The sequence below is a fragment of the Arachis stenosperma genome, chromosome 4 (assembly GCF_014773155.1).
Source record: "Arachis stenosperma cultivar V10309 chromosome 4, arast.V10309.gnm1.PFL2, whole genome shotgun sequence".
In the NCBI taxonomy this organism is placed as follows: Eukaryota; Viridiplantae; Streptophyta; class Magnoliopsida; order Fabales; family Fabaceae; genus Arachis; species Arachis stenosperma.
The window spans coordinates 27,510,107-27,525,277 of NC_080380.1; the positions used below are offsets into that span (position 1 = coordinate 27,510,107).

General features: G+C 37.0%; 1 protein-coding gene, 1 non-coding gene and 1 pseudogene across 2 annotated transcripts; 2 read left to right on the forward strand and 1 right to left on the reverse strand.

Moving 5' to 3' along the window:
• On the forward strand, positions 1-12,900 carry LOC130974810 (glutathione S-transferase T2-like). The gene is made up of 3 exons (XM_057899659.1): positions 1-190; positions 12,313-12,384; positions 12,455-12,900. Exons 1-3 carry the CDS (start codon positions 1-3, stop codon positions 12,898-12,900), a joined length of 708 nt encoding a protein of 235 aa, XP_057755642.1.
• Positions 6,384-6,491, reverse strand: LOC130977595 (small nucleolar RNA R71). The gene has a single exon (XR_009085281.1). It is a non-coding gene; the product is annotated as a small nucleolar RNA R71 (small nucleolar RNA).
• A 21-nt stretch (positions 12,901-12,921) lies between the features above and the next one.
• LOC130974811 (uncharacterized) lies at positions 12,922-14,935 on the forward strand (annotated as a pseudogene).
• The last annotated feature ends 236 nt before the right edge of the window (positions 14,936-15,171 follow it).

Below are 15,171 nucleotides of genomic sequence, written 5' to 3' on the forward strand. Positions count from 1 at the left end.
ATGGCGGCGGCGTTGGTGGTGGTGTTGGGGAGGGGGAGGGGACGTCGGGGTGGGGGGAAGGGGAAGGGGAGGCGGGGGCGGGGAGGGGGAGGTTGTGGTGGTGCTGTTGGTGGTGGTCATGGTGCTGGTGGTGGTGTTGGTGGAGGTTGTGGCGGTGGTGTTAGTGTTGGTGGTGGTGGTGGTGGAGGAGGTAATTGTGTTGGTAGTGGTGAGGGTATTTTTGTCCAAAAAAAATAAAAAGGACGATTTTAATACGAAAAAAAACATTAAGGACGACTTTAATAGCAAAATAACAAAAGGGACGAATTCGATTCTGGCACTAAACTTAAAGGACCAAAATCGTACTTACCCCATTTATTTACATTAAAAAATAAATTTAATTTTTACACCTTATAAAATAATTGTTGGTTGGGTTAGTTATTTTTATTTTTAAAATTTAAAATGTTGACCACATTATTAAAATTAGCCGTTGCAAAACTAGCCGTTGCAAAATTAGCCGTTGAAAACTAACCTTTACTATGTTACCGTTATTATTAATAAATTAATATTTTATTACTCTATATATACCACTTAGATATAATTCTATTCTCACACTTTCTACTACTCTTCTTCATCTTCTTTCAAGTTTACAAAATCAAGGTTCTGCTGATATCATTTTTGCCGAAAAAATGGATCCAAACCAACTCAAATCTTTTTTCAAATACTTACAAAATTTTTCTCAAATTTCAAATACCCAACAATCTCAAACTTCAAACTCTCAAGTTCCAAATCAAAACTTCACACTACCGAATACATTTCAAAATTCAAATCTACAAAATCTTTCTAATTTCAATTTTCAAGCTCCTTATAATAATCAATTTCCTATATTCCAACCGCAAAATCAAAATTCACAAACACCACATTTTGTATTTTCATCCATATTTAACCCCTCTATCGAAAACGTTACTCCAACTTCCTTTCTATTTTCAACTTAATACAATACATCAAGACATAACTCATCTGGTGTTGGTGGCTGATGAGCGGATAATTTATACACTTTTTAGCATTATTTTTACATAGTTTTTAGTAGGATCTAGCTACTTTTTAGTATATTTTTATTAGTTTTTAAACAAAATTCACATTTCTGGACTTTACTATGAGTTTGTATATTTTTCTATGATTTCAGGTATTTTCTGGCTTAAATTGAAAGGCCTAAGCAAAAATCTGATTCAGAGGCTGACAAAGGACAGCTGATGCTGTTGGATTCTGACCTCTCTGTACTCGAAATGAAATTTTTGGAGCTACAGAAATTCAAATGGCGCGCTCTTAATTGCGTTAGAAAGTAGACATCCAGGGCTTTCCAGCAATATATAATAGTTCATACTTTGCCCGAGTTTAGACGACTCAAACTGGCGTTCAACGCCAGCTTTCTGCCCTATTCTAGCATTAAACGCCAGAAACAAGTTGCAAGGTAGAGTCAAACGCCAGAAACAAGTTAAAAACTGGCGTTTAACTCCAAAGAAGGCCTATACACGTGAAAGCTTCAATGCTCAGCCCAAGCACACACCAAGTAGGCTCGGAAGTGGATTTCTGTATCATTTACTTGTTTCTGTAACCCTAGTAACTAGTTTAGTATAAATAAAACTTTTTACTATTGTATTAGACATCTTTGGACGTTTAGTCCTTAGACCTAGGTCTTGGTTATTCTGGTTTCCCCTCTGGGGCCGAAGCCAATGAACACCATTATCACTTATGTATTTTTAACGGTGGAGTTTCTACACACCATAGATTAAGGTGTGGAGCTCTGCTATTCTTCGAGTATTAATGCAAAGTACTATTGTTCTTCTATTCAATTCATGCTTATTCTTATTCTAAGATATCCATTCGCATACAAGAACATGATGAATGTGATGATTATGTGACACTCATCACCATTCTCACTTATGAACGCGTGATTGACAACCACTTCCGTTCTACATGAAAACAAGCTTGAATGTATATCTCTGGGGTTTCTAATCAACGATTCACATCGACTCCCCTCTGACAATGGGGCATCTGAATCCAAGATTAGAATCTTCGTGGTATAGGCTAGAATCCATTGGCAGCATTCCTGAGATCCGGAAAGTCTAAACCTTGTCTGTGGTATTCCGAGTAGGATCTGGGAAGGGATGACTGTGACGAGCTTCAAACTCGCGACTGTAGGGCGTAATGACAGATGCAAAAGGATAGTAAATCCTATTACACGATTGAGAACCAACAGTTGATTAGCCAAACGATATCTGTGCATGGTATTTTTCATCCGAGACGAGAAATCTGACAGTTGATTAGCCGTACAGAAACCGTAGAGGACCATTTTCACTGAGAGGATGAGAAGTAGCCATTGACAACGGTGACACCCTACATATAGCTTGCCATAGAAAGGAGTATGAAGGATTGGATGAAGGCAATAGGAAAGCAAAGATTCAGAAGGAACAACGCATCTCCATACGCTTATCTGAAATTCCCACCAATGAATTACATAATTTTCTCTATCTTTATTTTATGCTTATTAATCTTTTAATTATCAACTATAACCATTTGAATCTACTTGACTGAAATTTACAAGATTACCATAGCTTGCTTCAAGCCGACAATCTCCGTGGGATCGACCCTTACTCATGTAAGGTTTATTACTTGGACAACCCAGTGCACTTGCTGGTTAGTTGTGCGAAGTTGTGAAAAAGAGTTGAGATTACAATTGTGCATACCAAGTTGTTGGCACCATTGATATCACAATTTTGTGCACCAAGTTTTTGGCGCCGTTGCCGGGGATTATTCGAGTTTGGACAACTGATGGTTCATCTTGTTGCTCAGATTAGGTAATTTTCTTCTTGTTTTAACCATTATTTTTTTTTCAAAAAGTTTTCAAAAATCTTTTAAAATTTTTCTTCTTTTTCATTTTTCTAAAATAATTTTTGAAAAATAAAAAAATTTAATAAAATCATAAAAACAAAAAATTTGCGTTTCTTGTTTAAGTTAGTGCCAATTTTTAAGTTTAGTGTCAATTGTATGTTTTAATTTTTCTAAAAAACTTTCGAAAATTCATGCATTGTATTCTACATGATCTTCAAGTTGTTCTTGATAAGTCTTCTTGTTTGATCTTCATATTTTCTTGTTTTGTGTTTTTTATTGTTTTTCATATGCATTCTTTAATCCATAGGGTCTAAACATGAAAAATCTCTAAGTTTGGTATCTTGCATGTTTTTTTTTCTTGAAAATTTTTCAAAAATAAGTTCTTGATGTTCATCATGATCTTCAAAGTGTTCTTGGTGTTCATCTTGACATTCATAGCGTTCTTGCATGCATCATTTGTTTTAATCCAAAATTTTTATGTGTTGAGTCATTTTGTGGTTTTTCTCTTTCCTCATTAAATTCAAAAAAATAAAAAATATCTTTCCCTTATTTCTCTCATAAATTTCGAAATCTTTAGGTTGACTTAGTCAAAAAATTTTTTAAAATAAGTTGTTTCTTGTTAGTCAAGTCAAGATTTCATTTTTAAAAATCTTATCTTTTCAAATCTTTTTCAAAAATAAAATCTTTTTCATTTTTTTCTTAATATTTTCGAAAATTTTAAAAATTTATTTTAAAAATCTTTTTCTTAATTTCATTTCAAAATTTCAAAAAATTTACTAACAACTAATGTGATTGATTAAAAAATTTGAAGTTTGTTACTTTCTTGTTAAGAAAGGTTCAATCTTTAAACTCTAGAATCATGTCTTTTAGTTTCTTGTTAGTTAAGTAATCAATTTTAATTTTAAAAATCAAATCTTTTTAATTCCCTTTTTCAAATCTTTTTCAAAATAAATTTCAATCATATCTTTTCAAACATATCTTTTTCAAATCATATCTTTTTCAAAATCAATTTCAAAATCTTTTCTAACTTCTTATCTTTTCAAAATTGATTTTCAAATCTTTTCCAATTAACTAATTGACTTTTTGTTTGTTTTACTATTTCTTATCTTTTTTCAAAACCACCTAACTACTTTTCTCTCTCTAATTTTCGAAAATCACCTTCCTCTTTTTCAAAAATCTTTTTATTGTTTTAACTTTTAATTTTATTCCTTTTCTTAATTTTTGAATTCTAACAAAATTTTAAAATAAAAACAAAAATAATTTTCTTTTCTTAAAATTAAAAATTTGAATTCTCTTCCTCTCTTCTCTTTCTATTTATTTATCTACTAACACTTCTCTTCTACTCATAATTCGAACCCTCTCTTCCTCTCTGTGTTCGAATTCTTCTCTTCTCCTTCTCCTATTCTTATCTTCTTCTACTCACATAAAGGAATCTCTATACTGTGACATAGAGGATTCTTCTTCTTTTCTATTCTCTTCTTTTTCATATGAGCAGGAGCAAGGATAAGAACGTTCTTGTTGAAACTGATCCGGAACCTGAAAGGACTCTGAAGAGGAAGCTAAGAGAAGCTAAAACATAACATTCTGAAAAGGACTTTACTGAAATTTTTGAAAAAGAAGTAGAGATGGCCGAAACCAATAACAATGGTAGAGGTGTGATGAGAGAACTTTTGCGTGGTCTAGAAAATTGCGGATAAATCCTCGTTGCAAGTATAGTTTCTAAACCTTCAAAAGTCCTTTCATACAAACGTTTTAGGTGTCACAAGTAACAAACCCCTTTAAAAGTTGTTAACCGAGTATTCAAACCTCGGGTCGTCTTCTCAAGGAATTGCAGGGAGGTATGTTCTTATTATTGGCTATGGAGATTGTAAATTGGGGGTTTTGAGAATTTGGGCAATGGGCACAAGCATATTTTCAAAGCAATAAAAATAAATAAATAACTGTAAAATAAACTCTTGGCAAGGTATAAAGACTGGAGGTCCTATCCTAGTTATCCTTATCAATTGTGATGAGAATTGGATTTTTCTCTCACTTTGTTAACCTTTAACTATGAAGGTAAGTTAAGTGGATGAATTCCAATTTTCAATCAACAATGAGTTTAATAACTCAAGAGTTACCAATTATTTAACCAAGGCCAAAAGGGGAAAGAGTAAAATTGCTGGAATAATAAAAATATCCTTAGATGGGAAGCAATGGCAACTTAATTCAAGAGAACAATTATAAACTGAAAATACCTCAATTATCATTAATTTAAAGAACAATCCGTGACATGCGAGAAATTCATAAATCAAATTATAATAATCAATTCAAATGTTGGAATAAATAAATAAGAGTAAAACTTAAAATAAAAGAACATTTAAATCTGGATCCAGAGTTACTCTTGAAAGCTAAGAGACGTCCTAAATCCTAATTTCTAAAAACACTACCTAAATCCTAAAGAGAGAGAGGAGAGAACCTCTCTCTAAACTAAATCAAAATCATGGAAAGTGAATTATGAAAAGCATTCTTATGAATGGATGCATTCCCCCACTTTATAACCTCTAATCTGTGTTCTCTGGGCCAAAAACTGGGTCAGAAATAGCCCAGAAGTCACTTCCAGCGCTTTCTGGTCCGTACAGGTCGCGGAAGAGTGACGCGGTCGCGTCGTCCACGCGGCCGCGTGGGTTGCGCTCCTGCCAGGTCACGCGTTCGCGTCGCCTGGCGTCGGGGCAGCTATGGCAAATTATATATCAAATCGAAGCCCCGGATGTTAGCTTTCCAACGCAATTGAAACCGCGTCGTTTGGACCTCTGTAGCTAAAGTTATCGCTGTTTGAGTGCGAAGAGGTCAGGCTGGACAGCTTAGCAGTTTCTCCAACTTCTTGTATTCCTTCCACTTTTGCATGCTTCCTTTCCATTCTCTGAGCTATTCCTGCCTTGTAATCTCTGAAAACACTTAACACACATATCAAGGCATCTAATGGTATAAAAGGAGAATTAATATTAATAAAATTAAGGTCAAAGAAGCATGTTTTCAATCCAAGCACATAATTAGGAGGGAAAATGTAAAACATGCAAATAGTATGAATAAGTGGGTAAAGAATAGATAAAAACCACTCAATTGAGCACAAGATAAACCATAAAATATGGGTTTATCAAGGTGCAAGAAAGATGCTTGGTGACTTTACTGCACCAAATTTCAACTTCCATGGAAGAAACATCTCAATTCCTGCTATTGGAGCAAACAATTTTGAGCTAAAGCCTCAATTAGTTTCTCTGATGCAACAGAATTGCAAGTTTCATGGACTTCTATCAGAAGATCCTTTTCAGTTCTTAACTGAATTCTTGCAGATCTGTGATACTGTTAAGACCAATGGAGTTAATCCCGAGCTCTATAAGCTTATGCTTTTCCCTTTTGCTATAAGAGACAGAGCTAGAACATGGTTGGACTCTCAACCTAAAGATAGCTTGAACTCTTGCGATAAGCTAGTCACGGCTTTCTTAGCTAAGTTCTTTCCTCCTCAAAAGCTGAGCAAGCTTAGAGTGGATGTTCAAACCTTCAGGCAGAAAGAAGGTGAATCCCTCTATGAAGCTTGGGAAAGATACAAGCAATTGACCAAAAAGTGTCCTTCTGACATGCTTTCAGAATGGACCATCTTGGATATATTCTATGATGGTCTGTCTGAATTGTCTAAGATGTCATTGGACCATTCTGCAGATGGATCTATTCACCGGAAAAAAATGCCTGCAGAAGCTCAGGAACTCATTGAAATGGTTGCAAATAACCAGTTCATTTACACCTCTGAAAGGAATCCTGTGAGTAATGGGATGCCTCAGAGGAAGGGAGTTCTTGAAATTGATGCTCTGAATGCCATATTGGCTTAGAACAAAATGTTGACTCAGCAAGTCAATATGATTTCTTAGAGTCTGAATGGATTGCAAAATGCATCCAACAATACTAAAGAAGCATCTTCTGAAGAAGAAGCTTATGATCTTGAGAACCCTGCAATGGCAGAGGTGAATTAAATGGGCGAAGCCTATGGAAACACCTATAATCCCTCATGGAGAAATCATCCAAATTTTTCATGGAAGGATCAACAAAAGCCTCAACAAGGCTTTAATAATGGTAGAAGAAACAGGTTTAGCAATAGCAAGCCTTTTCTATCATCCTCTCAGCAACAGACAGAGAATTCTGAGCAGAACCCTCTAGCTTAGCAAACATAGTCTCTGATCTATCTAAGGCTACTCTAAGTTTCATGAATGAAACAAGGTCCTCCATTAGAAATTTGGAGGCACAAGTGGGCCAGCTGAGTAAAAGAGTCACTGAAATTCCTCCTAGTACTCTCCCAAGCAATACAGAAGAGAATCCAAAAAGAGAGTGCAAGGCCATAACCTTACTTGGTGTGGCCGAACCTAGAGAGGAGGAGGAGGACGTGAATCCCAGTGAGGAAGACCTCATCGGACGTCCTCTGGACAAAAAGGAGTTCCCATTTGAGGAACCTAAGGAATCTGAGGCTCATCTAGAGACCATAGAGATTCTATTGAACCTACTTCTGCCATTCATGAGCTCTGATGACTATTCCTCCTCTAAAGAGGATGAAGATACTACTGAAGAGCAAGTTGCTAAGTACCTTGGAGCAATCATGAAGCTGAATGCCAAGTTATTTGGTAATGAGACTTGGGTGGATGAACCTCCCTTGCTCACGAATGAACTAAATGACTTGGTTAGGCAGACATTACCTCAAAAGAAACAGGATCCTGGTAAATTTTTAATTCCCTGTACCATAGGCACCATGACCTTTGAGAAGGCTCTGTGTGACCTAGGGTCAGGTGTTAACCTCATGCTACTCTTTGTAATAGAGAAACTGGAATCTTTGAGGTTTAAGCTGCAAGAATCTCACTAGAGATGGCAGACAAATCCATGAAAAAGGCTTATGGACAGGTAGAGGACGTGCTAGTGAAGGTCAAAGGCCTTTACATCCCTGCTGATTTCATAATCCTAGACACTGGAAAGGATGAGGATGAATCCATCATCCTTGGAAGACCCTTCCTAGCCACAGCAAAAGCTGTGATTGATGTGGACAGAGGAGAGTTGATCCTTCAATTGAATGAGGACTACCTTGTGTTTAAAACTCAAGGATCTCCCTCTGTAACCATGGAGAGGAAGCAAGAAAAGCTTCTCTCAATGCAGAGCTAAACAAAATTCCCACAGTCAAACTCTAAGTTTGGTGTTGGGAGGCCACAACCAAACTCTAAGTTTGGTGTTGAACCCCCACATTCAAACTCTAAGTTTGGTGTTGGGAGGTCTCAACAATGCTCTGAACATCTGTGAAACTCCATGAGAGCTCACTGTCAAGCTATTGACATTAAAGAAGCGCTTATTGGGAGGCAACCCAATTTTATTTATCTATGTTATTTTCTTTTTTTAGGTTGATGATCATGTGGAGTCACAAAAATAACTGCAAAAATTAAAAAAAAATAAAAAACAGCATTAAAAACAGCACACCCTAGAGGAGAAACTTACTGGGTTTAAACGCCAGAAAGAAGCACCAGACTGGCGTTAAACGCCAGAAAGAAGCAACAAACTGGCGTTAAACGCCAAAAATAGGTTGCAGCTTGGCGTTTAACGCCAGGAAAGGAATAAAAGCTAGTGTTTAATGCCAGAAATAAGCAGCAGTCTGGCCTTAAGTGCCAGGATTGCACAATAAGGGCGTTTACACGCCTAATTGGAGTAGGGATAACAAATCCTTGACCCCTTAGGATCTGTGGACCCCACAGGATCCCCACCTACCCCACCTCTCTCTCTCTCTCTCTCCCTCACACATCTCTATAAACACCTACCCAAAACACCACTCACCAATCAAATCCTATCCTCTTCCCTATATTCTCTTCACCAATCACCTCCATATCACTTCCCCAAAAAAAACCCCACCTACCTCACTTTCAATTTCAAACACTTTTCCCTCCCAAACCCACCCAATTCTATTCGGCCACTCTCCATCTTTTTCCCTATAAATACCCCTCTTCACTCCTTCATTTTCACACATCACAAACACTCTCCTACCCCCTTGGCCGAACCTCTATCTCCCTCCATTCTCTTCTTCTTCCCCTTCTTTCTTTCTTCTTTTGCTCAAGGTTGAGCAAACATTTTAAGTTTGGTGTGGTAAAAGCATTGCTTTTTGTTTTTCCATAACCATTTATAGCACCTAAGGCCGGAGAAACCTCTAGAAAGAGGAAAGGGAAGGCAAAAGCTTCCACCTCCAAGTCATGGGAGATGGATAGATTCATCTCAAAGGTCCATCAAGACCACTTCTATGAAGTTGTGGCCAAGAAAAAGGTGATTCCTATGCAATTCAGCTGGAATTGTCATAGAGAAAGACACCCTCATTGAAGAGGACAAGCCTATCACTAAAAAGAGGATAGAGCAAATAAGAGAGCCCACTCATGGACCTCAACAAGAGCAATTAAGGATAGAAGCACCAAAAGCACTAAGGATGGAGCAACAAAGGCAAGGAAGAGACATAGAGGAGCTCAAGAGCACCATTGGATCTTCAAGAGGAAGAACTAGCCACCATCACTAAAGGTGGGCCCGTTCTTTAATTTCCTTGTTCTTATTTTTCTGTTTTCGAATTTGATGCTTTATGTGTTATCCATGTTTGTGTCTTTATTACATGATCATTAGTGTCTAGTGTCTATGTCTTAAAGCTATGAATAATTCCATGAATCCTTCACCTCTCTTAAATGAAAAATGTGCCTAATTACTAAAGAACAAGAAGTACTTGGATTTCAAATTTTATCTTGAAATTAGTTTAATTATTTTGATGTGGTGGCAATACTTTTTGTTTTCTGAATGAATGCTTGAACAGTGCATATTTTTTATAATGAAGTTTATGAATGTTAAAATTGTTGGCTCTTGAAAGAATGATGAACAAAGAAAAATGTTATTGATAATCTGAAAAATCATGAAATTGATTCTTGAAGCAAGAAAAAGCAGTGGAAAAAAATTTGGCAAAAAAAAGAAGAAAAACAAAAAGCAAGCATAAAAAGCACAAAAAGCAAGCAAGCATAAAGAGCATTAATGGATAGGAGGGCCCAAGGAAATAAAAGCCAGGCCAAAGCGGCCAAATCAAGCTGTCCCTAACCATGTGCTTATGTCATGAAGGTCCAAGTGAAAAGCTTCAGACTGAGTGGTTAAAGTCGTTATCCAAAGCAAAAAGAGTGAGCTTAAGAACTCTGGACACCTCTAACTGGGGACTTTAACAAAGCTGAGTCACAATCTGAAAAGGTTCACCCAGTTACGTGTCTGTGACATTTATGTATTCAGTGGTAATACTGGAAAATAAAGTGCTTAGGGACACGGCCAAGACTCATAAAGTAGCTGTGTTCAAGAATCAACATACTGAACTAGGAGAATCAATAATACTATCTAAAATTCTGAGTTCCTATAGATGCCAATCATTCTGAATTTCAAAGGATAAAGTGAGATGCCAAAACTGTTTGGAAGCAAAAAGCTACTAGCCCCGCTCATCTAATTGGGACTAAGTTTCATTGATATTGTGAGATTCATTGTATCTTCTCTTCTTTTTATCCTATTTTATTTTCAGTTGCTTGGGGACAAGCAACAATTTAAGTTTGGTGTTGTGATGAGCAGATAATTTATATGCTTTTTGGCATTATTTTTACATAGTTTTTAGTAGGATCTAGCTACTTTTTAGTATATTTTTATTAGTTTTTAAACAAAATTCACATTTCTGGACTTTACTATGAGTTTGTGTGTTTTTCTGTCATTTCAGGTATTTTCTGACTGAAATTGAGGGACCTGAGCAAAAATCTGATTCAGAGGCTGAAAAAGGACTGCTGATACTGTTGGATTCTGACCTTTCTGCACTCGAAATAGAATATTTGGAGCTACAAAAACTCAAATGGCGCGCTCTTAATTGCGTTGGAAAGTAGACATCCAGGACTTTTCAAAATATATAATAGTCCATACTTTACCCGCGTTTAGACGATGCAAACTAGCGTTCAACGCCAACTTTCTGCCCTATTCTGGCGTTAAACGCCAGAAACAAGTTGCAAGCTAGAGTCAAACGCCAGAAACAAGTTACAAACTGGCGTTTAACTCCAAACAATGCCTCTACACGTGAAAGCTTCAATGCTCAGCCCAAGCACACAGCAAGTGGGCCCGAAAGTGGATTTCTGGATCATTTACTTGTTTCTATAACCCTAGTAACTAGTTTAGTATAAATAGAACTTTTTACTATTGTATTAGACATCTTTGGACGTTTAGTCCTTAGACCTAGGTCTTGGTTATTTTGATTCCCCCTCTGGGGCCGAAGCCAATGAACACCATTATCACTTATGTATTTTCAACGATGGAGTTTTTACACACCATAGATTAAGGTGTGGAGCTCTGCTGTTCCTTGAGTATTAATGCAAAGTACTATTATTTTTCTATTCAATTCATGCTTATTCTTATTCTAAGATATCCATTTGCACACAAGAACATGATGAATGTGATGATTATGTGACACTCATCACCATTCTCACTTATAAACGCGTGATTGACAACCACTTCCGTTCTACATGAAAATAAGTTTGAATGTATATCTATGGGGTTTCTAATCAACAATTCACATCGACTCCCCTCTGACAATTGGGCATCTGAATCCGAGATTAGAATCTTTGTGGTATAGGCTAGAATCTATTGGCAGTATTCCTGAGATTCGGAAAGTCTAAACCTTGTCTATGGTATTCCGAGTACGATCTGGGAAGGAATGACTGTGATGAGCTTCAAATTCGTGACTGTAGGGCGTAGTGACAGACGCAAAAGGATAGTAAATCATATTCCTACATGATCGAGAACCAACAGCTGATTTGCCAAACGATATCTGTGCATGGTATTTTTCATCCGAGACGAGAAATCTGACAGTTGATTAACCGTACAAAAACCGTAGAGGACTATTTTCACTGAGAGGACGGGAAGTAGCCATTGACAACGGTGACACCCAACATACATCTTGCCATAGAAAGGAGTATGAAGGATTGGATGAAGGCAATAAGAAAGCAGAGATTTAGAAGGAACAACGCATCTCCATACGCTTATCTTTAATTTCAACCAATGAATTACATAAGTATCTCTATCTTTATTTTATGCTTATTTATCTTTTAATTATAAAAACTCTATAACCATTTGAATCCGCCTGACTGAGATTTACAAGATGACCATAGCTTGCTTCAAGCCGACAATCTCCGTGGGATCGACCCTTACTCACGTAAGGTTTATTACTTGGATGACCCAGTGCACTTTTTGGTTAGTTGTGCGAAGTTGTGAAAAAGAGTTGACATTACAATTGTGCGTACCAAGTTATTGGCGCCATTGAGATCATAATTTCGTGCACCAGTGGCTGTTCTAACCCATCCTCTCAGACTCCTATACAATCTAGTCTAAATTTGCAATATTCAGATTTTGCCAACCCTCGTGGATTAGATGCTATCGACCTCAATGATGATGATATTAAAGATCGGGGACAAGATAGTATCCAACACTGGCATTGGAAAGAGGATACTGATCAGTGCATGGTTAAATGTTTCAACTGACCTTATAGTTGGTACCGATCAAAAGGGGGAAATATTTTGGGGTCGAATTCACAGCTACTGTGTAGAATTTTGCTCCAACATGACAAGAGGCGTAGTTGCATGTAAGAAACGATGGTATAAGATCAACAAGGCTGTTGCACAATTTGCTGGTTGCTACGATCAAGCTAGTCAAAACATAAGGAGTGGTTCGAATGCTGATGACATAAAGGAGTTGGCCTATAAACTTTATTCCAGAAATTATGGTCGAAAATTCAATTTTGAGAGACATTGGAACATGCTTCGTTTGGAGCAAAAATGGAGAAGCCAACTACCTACACAGAGTGGCGGCTCAAAGAGAACCAAGGTTAGTGCAACTGGAGCATACTCATCCTCATCAAACCCAGAAACACCGTTGGCTGACGAACCCAGTGTGGACTCTCCCATTCGCCCACAAAGATCAAAGAAGAGCAAGTAAAAAGGTAAGGAAAAAGCACAAATGTCTGAAGATTTTAGCGGGAAAAAATCATTGACTGTTAAAAAATTATCTCTCATGGAAAATATTAAGAATGTTAGAGAAAAGGAACTAATGGATAGGGAAAAAGAAAGAAAAGAGGAGAGGAAATATAGAGCAAAGAGTTTGGCAATCAAAGAGAAGGAGTTACAAATTCAAACAGCAATGAAAGAACAAGAATTACAAGCTCAAGCGGCAATGAAAGAACAAGAATTACAAACTCAGAGATATATTAAAGAAATGAAGATAAATGCAAAAGAAAGAAAAATGGAAAGGATGGCTAAGGAAAGGGAAAGGGAAATGGATATGCAAATACTTAATGCTGACACGTCTACAATGAGTGAAAAACGACGAGCTCTTCATGAGATTGCATATGAGAAAATAATCGCTAAGTGGTTTACTTAATTGTTCCTTGTATTTGTAGAGTTATGTAGTATGTTCTTATTTTTATTGCGTATTACTAGTATGTGATGTAGTCTGTTTTATTTATTTCTGACGTAAATTTTTAATTTAGTCAATATTATTGTGCCGTTATTGTTCATAAAAGTGACCGTTGCAAAACTAGTCGTTTTAAATTTAGACAAAAAAAAATTTCCCGTTAAGTAGTCGTTGCAAAACTAGCCGTTGCAAAACTACCCGTTAAATAGCCGTTGTAAAACTAGCCGTTGAGGAGTAGGTACTTATTGCAAACACACTTATAAATATCAACTATCAATGACTCTGCAACTCCACTTCAACTCTTGTTTCTCACCTCGAAAGAGAACTAAAAATTACATTTCTAGACATGGCTAGAAATTTTGATGATATGTTTAATGAGGATTTGTATGGCAAAAGAAGACGACAAGATAACACACTCATAGATAATTGAATCAATGAGTGTTTACTCGAAGATTCAGAAGAAGAAGATATCAATAGAAGCTCTATCCCAACTCCTCGTAGATGGATCAACAAAGATAGAGAAGTAGGACATGATCGCCTTTTCCAAGATTACTTTGCAGATGAACCGGTGTATGATGCTGACATTTTCCGACGGAGATTTCGAATGAGAAGACATGTGTTCCTTCGGATAGTAGACGCTCTCTCAAACGTCTATCCATATTTCCAACAGAGGGTTAATTCAACTGGAAGAAGAGGCTTGTCACCACTCCAAAAATGTACCACTGCGATACGGATGTTAGCATATGGCATAGCAGCTGATGCTGTTGATGATTATGTTCGCATAGGCGAGAGCACTACAATTGAATGCTTGGAAAATTTTGTTGAAGGTGTTATTTCGGTGTTCGAGGATGAATACTTGCGAAAACCAAATCCAAATGATGTACGACGCCTGTTACAAATGGCGGAGGGTCGTGGCTTTCCTGGCATGTTGGGTAGCATTGACTGCATGCATTAGCAATGGAAAAATTGTCCAAAGGCGTGGAAAGGTATGTACATGAGTAGTTATCGTGGGGTTGCAACCATAGTACTTGAGGTTGTAGCATCTTCAGACCTTTGGATATGGCATGCGTTCTTTGGAGTTTCTGGTTCAAATAATGATATCAACGTGTTAGATCATTCTCCAGTGTTCGATGGTATTCTAAATGACCGTGCTCCGGAGGTAAATTATACTATTAATGGTAATAATTATACTATGGGATATTATTTAGCAGATGGTATTTATCCTGAATGGGCCACATTTGTCAAATCAATCTCAAAGCCACAAGGGGGGAAACGCAAGTTATTTGCACAATACCAAGAAGGGCAAAGAAAAGATGTGGAGCGAGCATTCGGAGTGTTGCAAGCACGCTTTGCAATTATATGTGGTCCAACTCACTTTTGGAAAAAGAAAAAACTTGCCAACATAATGAGAGCTTGTATTATATTGCATAATATGATTGTTGAGGATGAAAGAGACACTTATGTAGGAAATTTTGCTCAAGACTTAGAGTATGATGATGTCGAAAATGGCTTATCACAACCTCAGCTGGGAGAAGAAGATTTTGGAATTTTGATATTTTAATTTTTATAAACAAAGAAAATAAATAATATCATCTCTAATTTTAAATTAGAAAACTCGATTAAAATTCAATTAATAACCTACAAACTAACCTGCAAGTGCACCGGGTCGTACCAAGTAATACATCAGGTGAGTGAGGGTCGATCCCACGAGGATTGATGGATCAAGCAATGATGGTTGAGTGATTGGCTTAGTTAGGCAAGCAGAAAATAGTGTTTGAGTGTTCAAAAGCATTAAAC